General features: G+C 38.9%; 1 protein-coding gene across 1 annotated transcript; it reads right to left on the reverse strand.

Annotated features, from left to right (window-relative positions):
• Window positions 1-1,835: 1,835 nt before the first annotated feature.
• syf2 (SYF2 pre-mRNA-splicing factor) lies at window positions 1,836-9,594 on the reverse strand. The gene is made up of 7 exons (XM_033641868.2): window positions 9,539-9,594; window positions 9,111-9,209; window positions 8,710-8,835; window positions 7,697-7,814; window positions 5,348-5,438; window positions 4,666-4,764; window positions 1,836-2,287 (listed from the first exon to the last, which is right to left on the reverse strand). The coding sequence occupies exons 1-7, from the start codon at window positions 9,554-9,556 to the stop codon at window positions 2,122-2,124; spliced, it is 717 nt and encodes a 238-aa protein (XP_033497759.1). The 5' UTR covers window positions 9,557-9,594; the 3' UTR covers window positions 1,836-2,121.
• Between the last annotated feature and the right edge of the window lie 1,640 nt (window positions 9,595-11,234).

The following is an 11,234-nucleotide window of genomic DNA, read 5'->3' on the forward strand; positions in this document are numbered from 1 at the left end:
TAGTTGGTGCAGTGGCTCTGAAGGTACATAAAAATGATTCCAAGTTATTCAAGTACTCATCTTTCAGTACTGATTTGTTTAAAAAAAAAAAAAAAAAAAGATTCAAACAATTCCACAGTAGTGCAACAAGGATCCTTGTGATCTGCAGTGCTTTTTTCATGGAAGACATTTATGCAAAGTAGGAAAAGCAAAACTTTTAAATAACGAACTTGATGATGGCTGAATTCTGTTAAGATTTAGAGTCCTGCTATAGTCTATAATGTGTGCTCACTGAGACACATGAACAGAAAGCCATAGTCAGTAACACCTGTGCTTTTCCTACTACCTCTACTGTGAGTAACACCTGTTGAAATGTACCAGTCACTATCCAAAAATCACAGCCACACTCACAGAACAGGTCATCTTTATGCCCCACATGATCTGGACATGTTCCTTCTTGAGTGACTTGATATATCCTGCTGTTGTGGCTGCTACTTACCCTAAAGCATTGGCACATGTTAAAGATACTAGTGTATCACTGCCAGGAGGTAACCTATCTATTGGGTAAAATATCTATTAAGTGAGTAATAAATTTAATGCTCCCAAGATTTCAAGGGTGATATTAAGATACATGTCACAATCTGTTGTAATAAAAAGGTAAAATCACACAGTTTTGATTATGTCTTGACAGCCAGACTGCGTGTCTCCTGCTGTAAACAGACCTGTAGTTGTGATTAATTACTGTAGTAGAAGATAAGACATGCAAATACATAACACAGTGAGACTTAGTGGGGCAAAGGGGATACTGGAGCAGGGAGCAGGCAGTTTACTTGATATACAACAAGATCATTGATTAGCACACAAACAGGTCACAGTAGTCTGAAGTTTTATCAGACAAAGAGAAGACAGACAGGTTAGTCTTGTAATGTTATTATCCTCATATGACTTATGTGTTGCTTATTGTTTTTTAAAAAATAAGAACTGGTGCAATTTATTCACTTCCAGGCTTTTGTGTCTATGGAAAAACTCAGTCATCAACACTCATTGTTATTTATCCAGTAATTTCCCCATGTTTACGAGGCTTAAATCAAACCCATTTTGCTTTACAGGGAACGCTTTAAGTGGCAGTTGGCCTTGAAAGAATCAAAGGTGTCAAATTATCTGTGAGACACAACAGTGAATTTATGCACTGTTGTTCCTCATAAGATTCCTGGCCAACATCCTCGGGCTAATCAGATAAGACTACAAAAATATCACAATCATGAACCTCAACACTTAATCCACTCCCTAACAGCTCTACAGCAGAGTCAGATATCAAAGACATTATTTGAAGCCCTCACCTACCCTTCACCAGTAAGACATAAACAACTTGCGTCATGGCGTCTTTGAAAGTGATCATTTGGGGGCATCCCATCATTTTTTGTCTGAGGAGGATTGATTCATCCAGATTAAATCTAACTGTAGTAATTTATATACACAAGTTTGATTCAGTTCAGTGCTGGTATGATGGCACAGACCGCCTGAAGAGGGTGCAATGCCCTGCTCGCAGACAGGAGTTGAGGAGTGGGAGACTTGCATGAGAACCTGTTGTCTTTTATCTCCTCTCCAGTCACAAGGTTTTCCTGCTCATGTCGCAGCTTGGGGCGAGTTAGTTAGACTGAGATGTAGATGATAATGACTAAATTGAATTGCTCAGTTGTTGGCCCTTATCTCTATGTGTACCTCCACTGAAACATTCTTTTGGCTGGCATCTTGGACTAAATATGCCCCGAGGTTTGATGGTAGTTCATTCTCATGCTCAAAATGACTACATCATGAGACCACACACAGAAAAGCCACAGAAAAACAAACAAGTGCGTAAGATAACTGGAAGTGGTTTATTTAAAAATAAAGGACGCGATAATCATAACAGTTGTTTTAACTTCTAATACTGTACAAAGGAACACCACACATCATGTATTTTACAGATAACTGAATCATCTTTCAGCTCAAAATAACCTCAGCATGATATAAAAATGTTACACAACACCCTCAAATTACAGAGTCCATTTTAGCATTTGTATTCTATGTATGCAGCAAGTCTTGACAAGAACAAGATGCACCAAAGTCTCCTTAATGAAGACAAAACTGTGACTGGACCTACTAGACAGCTGTGCCTCTCTCCAAGTTCTGTTTGATCTCTGCTGTGTATTTGCCGTAGAAACGCTCTGCCTTCTTGTTGAACTTGGCGTTCCTCTCGTTGATGTAGTCGATGTCTGCATCGTCGTTGTAGGCTCTGCGTCGGCTGTACTTGGCCCGCTTCTCTATCCTGAGGATGACAAATAAAAGCAGCTTAGAGAGGATTTCATAAACCAGCATGGCCACTATCCATGGCGTATCCAATAACAATAATTGGCTACAGGCAATAATCTGGGGTGTGCATTTAAATTTGGCAAGGAGAGTGGCAATGGAAAACCTAACACACACATTACATACATACTCAGAGGAAAATACTGTCAATTTGTGAGCTCCCAGTCTTGATTCACTGTGTCTTCAAAGCATTGTTGTGCGTCACAAGCTGGCAACTGAATCCTTGTCTAATGCCCCACAGTCGCATCCCTAACACAAGCCCTAGACTGTCTCAAATATAGAACAGCTCAGGGAAAGACCAGGGTAATCAAAGGTGAAAGGGACTTCTGTAGCAAAAACAAAAACTTAAAAGACCCAGTGGAAGAGCTAAAGTCTTTGAAGCAGCACTTAGTTAAATTTGAGGGGTGCCGATGGTACTGTGATCCCTGTGTTCTGACTTAATTGTAGTTTTTATAAAGGTTTACCAAACCATCTACCCACACCCACTTGTTTGACATAAGGTCACGTATATAGTCTGGCATGGTCTGACCAGAAGCTGTGTCCTGACTATATTCTGTTTTAAGATGATCTATTATGCTCATTTTCAGACCTATACTTGTATTTTAGGTTTCTACTAGAACTGGGGTAAGCAGCCTTTACTATCAAAAGAGCCACTAAAAAAAAACTATGAACACTACTTATAGGTCAAAATGAAAATTCATGAACATGTTTTACCACCAGGTAGCTACTCTCGAGTGGGCTTTTTATGATTGTTTGGTACTTTAACTTTGCAGGGTTGATGTTGAAAGCAAACAAATCTGTCCACGAACTGTAAAATTCTCTACTTTCCTCCAAGACTTTTATTTTTTTGGATTTGGAATCTGCAGCTAGCCTGGTTAAACTCAAGACTAACTCCAAACTGAAGTCTGACAAGATTTAGAGAAAAGGCACCAAGCTGTAAGTGTATGACACATATTTATATTAATATAAACGTGGCCACAAGGAGCCACTGTAGAGGGGCTAAAGAGCCACATGTTCCTGACCCCTGTACTAAATCATGTTTACATCCTTTAAAGTTTAAACAACACTTTATTATCTTCATACTGTATGCTCAAACACTTGTATTCACCCTCTTGTCTGCTCCGACTCGTCAGCATTTCCATGTCTTATGCATTTCAGTGTTTCTGCACCTTTATTGCAGCCGCAGAATGAGTCTACCTGAGTATAGCAGCACTTTATACGATCAAAAATCTCTGATAAAAGCTTCTACACACAACCAGACATGTTCCAGCAGACAGCCGATCAGAAATCGGGAAAAATTAACGTCGACAAAGTTTACATGTTTCCCTGACATTAGCATGTAGCATCATGTAGCAATGTAGGCTACGTAATGTAAGCAGTTGCAGTAGTGTACCTGGAGCAATTATCCACATAAATATATCCTTCATGATCTTACATCAGCTTGTAGCCAAAGTAGGGAAAATGTTACAAAGAGTATTTAGAATGGTCTGCAGCTTGAGGTATGGCTCACAGAGATTACTTTTTCATATGTTAACGTCATTGTTTTGCAACTTTGGGCATGTTTATTATGAACATCCGACATTGTAACATTAAATATATGACAGACAATAGGAAAACTCCTAATAGGTCCCTTTAATGTAGACCACTTAGGTAAGTTGCCACCCCTCATTACCTTGTGCAGAGAGCTCATAATAAACTGCCTCCCATCAGCTGCTCGCACCAGGATTTCCACTCCAGGGCTGATTTCTGATGATCAGACAGGCCCCAGTTCACACAAAACATCCCCCTCTTTCAAATTGGCACAAAGGTCACAAACTCAATCCATCCGCAAATTTACTGCAACTGAGATAGTCTCATATTTCCAGACTCCACACTACGTTTGTGGTATACCAGGGCCGGAAAAAGGTCTGAATGAACTCACTGTCTTTCTGAGATACATGAAAAAAATAAACCTCTAGGGTTGTTAGAATTGCTTAAGCCGATCATACTTAGCAAGGTTAGACCCAAACCTGTTTTTAAATAACATCACAGGGGGAAATCTATTGAGAAATATTTTACATGACTAATGACCTGCCTTTTGTACTGTTCATTATTTTTTCATATTTTCCATCATTATTGTTCAGTTTGTTGGTCCTGTCGAGTGCTTCTAGTTATTTCTCACTGGCAGAAACCACAGAAAGCAGAAATCAAACAACAGTTGGTAAGTACGATGGTTCATCTGAGTCGGCTGCCCATTGAGTCAGGTCACGGGCAAGCTAAGAATTTGATGAAATTAATGGCAGGTCAGGAGAGGATATGGCATCTCCCTTTAAGCATCTGCTTTTGAGTGTGACTTACTGTTTTTCAACGTCTTCCACCATGCGGTCAATGCCCTCCTTAGAGGGGACATGGGTGCCGTGGATCAGGCTATTGGAGGTGGGGTGGAAGTCCTCACCACTGTGGAGCACCAGCAAAGGAATTAGAAAAGCATAACTATAGATAATCACAGTTTTAACATATATAAAAACTGAACCTTTCTATTCCATCATTGTGATCATGGTCATCCTAATGAGAGGATATAATAAGGGAATACAAGTGTGTGTGCATCCTTCACAGTTCTGCATGAAGATCAGTTTATAAGGGGGAAAAACCTGCAGGCACCAGTTCTTCTTCGATCTTTGCGTGCATGAAATGCACTTTTAAATCTTAGAATTACTTCAGGGGTAATGTCAACACTAACCCCAAGGCAAATGGGGGGGCGCATAACTTAACATATAGAAAATGCTTTGTGCACATGTGATGGGTGGATTCTTAGATGATTACGCAAAGCAAAATGTTACAATTCATTTTACTTGACTAGAAATTTCACAGTTACGGTCTTAATAGCAGAGACGTCCTCATGTCATCATTTTTATGGCCCTGTTTGCAAAAAAATCTAGTAATGTCATATTTGTTCCCATGGTGAGCTGTCTGTCTATATGGATAACGTATTAATAGACACAGATACAGCACTGTCACAGCAAAAGAAAGCTTAACTCACCATTCTTCCCTCTGCTTCTCATAGCTTTCCATGTCTGGTCTGATTTGCTTGGTGAGCCTCTGGTACTGTCGAAATTGGGCCTCGGCGTAACCTGCAGTTCATTGTGTGAGACGGAGAGAAATAGAAATTGACTGAGTTATAATTACCGGAACAAACAGCAAGCAGGCACGAGGCTCAGCAACACAACCTGCGGCTGGTTAAGGGGGGGTGAAGAGACAACTCTCCTCTCTCTCCTCTCTTGAAGCCGCTCTGGTGATAATTTTCTCCCCAGAGGTTTTAATTCAGAGGAGGTTTTGATGCAACAGATGGTAGCCATATTTAGGAGACACGGCAACTCTTTTTTTTCTCAGGACATTAAATTGGGAGCAGTTTGAGATGATTAACATCCCAAGGGGACCTTACATGCAACCAGTATTGCTCGATACACTGCTGCTATGTAGAATTTAGGCAGCAACATTTCCCTGTGTGGTAAAGAAGAAGGTCACATGCCAGATACAGCAGAACAGAACAGTAGACCAGAAGCACGTTGTACCACTTGTTTCCTCAAGCGTGAACTGTGTAAAATTACAAATCACTAAATTAACAGACTGAGGTTCTGTGGTGTGACACGTCACACATGCCAAAAATATAGCAGTTTGATCCAATGGCAAGTTGCTTCCATGGTACTTCATGACACAACTTTAAAAGTGGAGAATCAATACAATAAGTGAGTGACCATAAATGCCAACCTTGATCATATTGTCAAAGGGACAGACATGTCCTTTTAACTGATGGAGAAAGGTATGATTAGTTTCGATTTCTTTTCAAAAGTAAAGCTAAGTAAGACAGCAGTCTTTAGTCTGTGCTTTGAGCTTTTAGCTTGTAAGGTAAACATGAGGCTGGCATCAAGCATCTGTTGAGTCATCAAAAGATGGCATCCTTTTGGTTCCTCACACTGACACAAGTTGGCTGAAAAGCCAAAACACAAAATAATTTTAAAGGAAACTTCTCCCATGTGCCAAACGTGTAAGAAAACTACGGCAGCCAATGCAAAAACGTGAACGGACCTATGTAGAGCCTATGTTTGATTTGTCTGTTCTGGGCTACCGTAGAACAACAGTGGACTCTGTATGTAGATATAAACAGCTCATTCTAAGACAATGAAAACACAGTGATTCCTAGTTTTAGATTTATTAACTAATTAAAACAAAATTAATATTGCATACAATTGCTGCTAACAGATGCCCCTAAATCCTTAACACTGGACCTTTAAATGCAGAATGACTGTGTCATTATACTCCAAACATGTGGTGTTTAAGTTACCAGGGAGACATGAAATATGATTCAGGAATAGACCTGTCACAATAATTGTTATCAACTTACCAAGGTCAGAAAAATTCTTAAGTTCATGTCCACATATCGACGATATCGCCCCTGTGTTTGCATGTATGTTTGGTTACGTGAGAGGGGAGTTTTCCTGACCACAGTAAGACTGGGGCGCATCACATAAGAATTTTTCGCAGTGTTGAAGCTGAATAAACAGAAAAACAATGCCGGGACAAGTTTTAGCTGTCATTTTTGGTAGAGCTCGCGCGCTCTTTGCATCAGGAGTGTGTCTGAATTTTCTCAAGAATTAAAAGTTGAAAGTTGCTCTCTGAAAGGGTGTGCATGGATTACTATAGGATTGTCACATTATCATTATATCAGTGGCATTAAATGGTCTTAAAATGACAACAATTTCATTTAACGCAATTATTTCTGGAAAAAAATATTGTTCAACAAAAGTAGGAATCGTGACAGGCCTATCCAGGAAGTCCATTTTAAGCATATCAGACGCCCAAACTCACACAGGATTGTACAACTTAATCAGAGCGCCAACTTTTTCATCATTCATCACGACGATCAAAAAGTTAACAGTAAAACACACCGTTCATATTACAGAGCAATCTGCCAGGAAAGTGCACTTGTGTGTATTTGATTGGCCAACACAGCGCTTTGCTAGAAGATAAGCAAGGTTCAACTTTTTTTGCTGGAGCCCTGTGCGTTGGCATCCCTGCTACGTCTGTAGACTGGATCCATTTAAATGAATAAATAAACTACATTTTTTTCACACAAGGGCTCAAGTCAGCCTAAATGCAGCCTTGGTCAGGTTCATCTGACAACAGTACACCTGTGATTTAATATTTAGAAGATAAATTTAAAAAACAAATGAACAAAGAAAAACTAACACTGACCAGACTGACAACTCTGACAAGAGTTACTTACCAGTGAATTCATTCAAACTTTGACATGTCTCATGCTCTAGGAAACAAGTGCAACAACAGAGTTCACTGCAAACTGTCTGTCTTAACTGGAAATCCTGCCACCAACCTGCAAATCCTGTGTCTGGATTCTTCTTCTTCTTCTTCCTCTCCCACCGCTCTGCATCATCAGCAGTGATTTCAAGCAGTTTGACTCTGTGATAGTCCTCCCCTCTGGCTGCACATTCCTGAAAGCCAAGTATTAATATATAACATGAATCTTTGTTTTCTGACATTCCATGAGTAAAGAGCCCTAGCTTGAGTTTGTGGCAATATTTGAAATTTTACTGGTGGAGGTTTTTTGGTTGTCCATGAGGCACCAGGTGAACCATTATTATTCTCTTAGAGGAAGCACCAGTATAAAGTCTATGTTCTTAATGTATGCATGTAAATGGCGATGCAGAAACCAGAGAGCCATGTACTGGAAAATCAGGCATTTAAGGAGAAGTCAAACAAGTAGTGGTCCTCCACCTGTGGATTAAAGTAAACAAAATGTGAACAAAATATTTTGCACAGTGATTAAGGAGATAATTTGGATCTTTAAAAGTGGGACTGTAAAAGGTAGTTATCCACAGTCAGTGAATCATGTACAGCACGTTAGTCAGCGCGCCCCCAGTTTGGAAAAGCAAATGGGAGTACTACAACACAAGCTAAGCAATGTACTGCTTTGAGTGTGGGGCAGCAGCAAACCATATTTTAGTCACCTAAAGAAAATCACTTGCAGTTTCAGTGTATGCTATATTGAGAATATTTTCACCACTTTGTTTTGCTGCAGACATTGATTTCCAATGGGAGGGCCATTAAGGGCATCAGTTCCCCATCTATGTTTTTATCAAAGCCACTAGACTCTGTTGGCAAAAACAGTAATTTTACTTTGGCGTCACCACAAGTATGTCAATGTGGAGAGAGATATGCCATCTGACACATATATAAACAGATGACTTTAAGAGCTGTCCATTAGATGTTAACACTGCAACCCTGTCTTATCTGTGCTTCATTTCACCATACATTTTGACATTCCGGTCAGTGACATTACTGAGTGAGCAGAATACTATGGGGTTTGTAAATATGAGACTTGAATACCTTTTTCTTTTCATCTTCAGCAAGCTCCCACTCCAGTCTGGCTTTCTTAGCCTCCCAGTTAGCAGGGAGTTTCAGTCTCTTGTCCTCCTCCACGACCTCCTGGTGATTAAGCTTACGGGCTTCATTCTGCAGTTGGAAATAACACACGAAAAAATGTTTTACAAGCAGCTATATGCAAGTGGGATCCATTTGAAATGCCCATCCAAGCAGCTCAAGACTTAGGACAGTGTGTAACGTTACCTAAACATGTTTATTTCTTATTGGTAGAGGTGTTTTTAAAAACTGACAGTCAGTTCAGTTTGGTACTGCCGCAGAGCAAACAGCTTAGAGGAACTCTCGGAGAGAAAATCTTGTCTCTATAACGATAATGTGCTTTAACCAGGTAAAGGTAAACAACTCACCCGTTTGAAATGCAACTCTCTAAATTTCCGAAGTCTCGCTTCTCTTTTCTGGGATGCAAGTGTTTCAGTCTGTTCCTCTTCAGGGGCTGTAGCAGACTCCTGAAAATAACGACAACGTCACCACTATCTTTGGATAGTACAAAATAAAACGAGACTGTTCTGTGGGGAAGTGTAGTCTGTTCCAGACAATATAAATACCACGCAGAAGTCGACAGTGAATGGAAGAGAAAGGCTAGCGTTAGCACTCGCTAACATCGGTTAGCTTAGCACAACAACACGAGATAGTAAACAACTAGTTTCAAACAGAAACAGAGTCTCTCCTTGCAATATTATACATCGATATCCATGTAAGTATATTAATAAACTATAATCTGCCACAACATGAAAAGAAGTGGGTAATCTGACATTTAAAAGGAGAAACTACTAACCTCACTACAGGACGCCATTGCTGCGCTACTGTTACACGGAGGAAGAAGACAGGAAGTGTGACGTTAATACCGGATATTACGAAGAACATAAAGATTTTGCTGTTTTTTTTCTCATAGTAAGATGGTGTAGGAGAGAGGTCAGTATCTTTCTCAAAACTTGACTGAATAGATTCATTTGAAACAGTTTTCCGCAAAGCAAACTGATATACACAACAACAAAAACTTATTTGTACAACCTTTGTGGATTTTTTTTAAATACAGACTATTTTAAACACAGTAAGATCACCTAACGTTTTTGCTCCAATATTTTTCCTCTTTTACTTTTAAAAATACATCCCTATCATTTTCATTTATTTGCATCATATTCTTCCTGATATAAGACATAAGCGAAATATAACAAAATAGACAAAATCTTAATTTATCTAGATAGATAGATAGATATTTTTACTTAAAAAACAACCCTAAATATATAAATATTTCATTTTTTTATCCAATAAAAATTATATACAAATGTTTTATTTTTACCAGATAAAGACAAAACCTACATGTAAAATCATTTTATTTTGTACCAGATAAACAAGTTGAGCTTTTACATAACCTCCTTTAGAAAATTTAGAGGAAAACTGATTTAGTGGATAAAGAAGAAGTATCACTACATACATACATACATACATACATACATACATAGCAAGCTACACTTTTAACTTATGTGAAGTAAGACAACAATTTGAATGTTTCAGCTTTTTCAGAAGATGAACATAATCCATTTAAGATTTATAAATTAAAATGGAGAACCTCCCATAATAGTACCAAAGAGGCAACAGTGGTTTATCTACATTAGTCTATCACAAACATGAAATTTACTGGTTTAACTAAGCACACCCATGGCCTCCCCAGTCATGATGAACCTTTCTGCAAATTCTGTCATGTGAAGGAGGTTTTTACATCATCCCTCTCTAAAAGAGCTGGAGGCTTTTCCTTGTTGAACAGATGGTATTTTGTAATTTACCACATAAAATTGATCTTATTTTAATCAGACTTTCCAGAATTAGACACAGAACAGCAGCTGATGTTTAGAAAGTCTTGTCTGGAGCTATCTGAAAATTGGAAACCCTGCAGCAGTTTATATTTATCGGAGTCAAGATATTAGACATAAATTCAATGTCAAACCTGTTACATCACCATAAAAAACGCTAACTTTAATAATTTGCTGTAATGTAAGATCTGTTTATCATGGCACCGTGGCAAACGTGACTGCCAGGCATCTTGTATTTTACAGTAATGTCTTTGTGTATAATTTAAACTAGGCCATGCTGCTTCCTTTTGAAGTTTAAATTCTTAGCAAAAATACTGCTAGACTAGTGGAAACTAGAACGACGCACACAGACAGCAATTATGAATATGACTGGAGGTTATACAGTGACAGGCATGAAAGGTCAAGCATAAAGTCATCAGTGTGCCACACAGAGAGTCTGTTCAAACTCCCCTAAACTCAATTGTTATGGTTGTTTTTGCTGCAGAGAGATGGATTCTCATATGCATTAGCATATTATTTTTACCCACAAAAAGAAGTGAGTATCAATCAGGGCCTTGGGACATAACCTGGGACCTCCAAAATATGATTCTGAACCGAAGACGAAAGTAAACACTTTCAGGAGTCATTTGAACATGTTTGATTTGCCAAAATGGATGTGCT

Source organism: Epinephelus lanceolatus, chromosome 15 (assembly GCF_041903045.1).
Source record: "Epinephelus lanceolatus isolate andai-2023 chromosome 15, ASM4190304v1, whole genome shotgun sequence".
Classification (NCBI taxonomy): Eukaryota; Metazoa; Chordata; class Actinopteri; order Perciformes; family Serranidae; genus Epinephelus; species Epinephelus lanceolatus.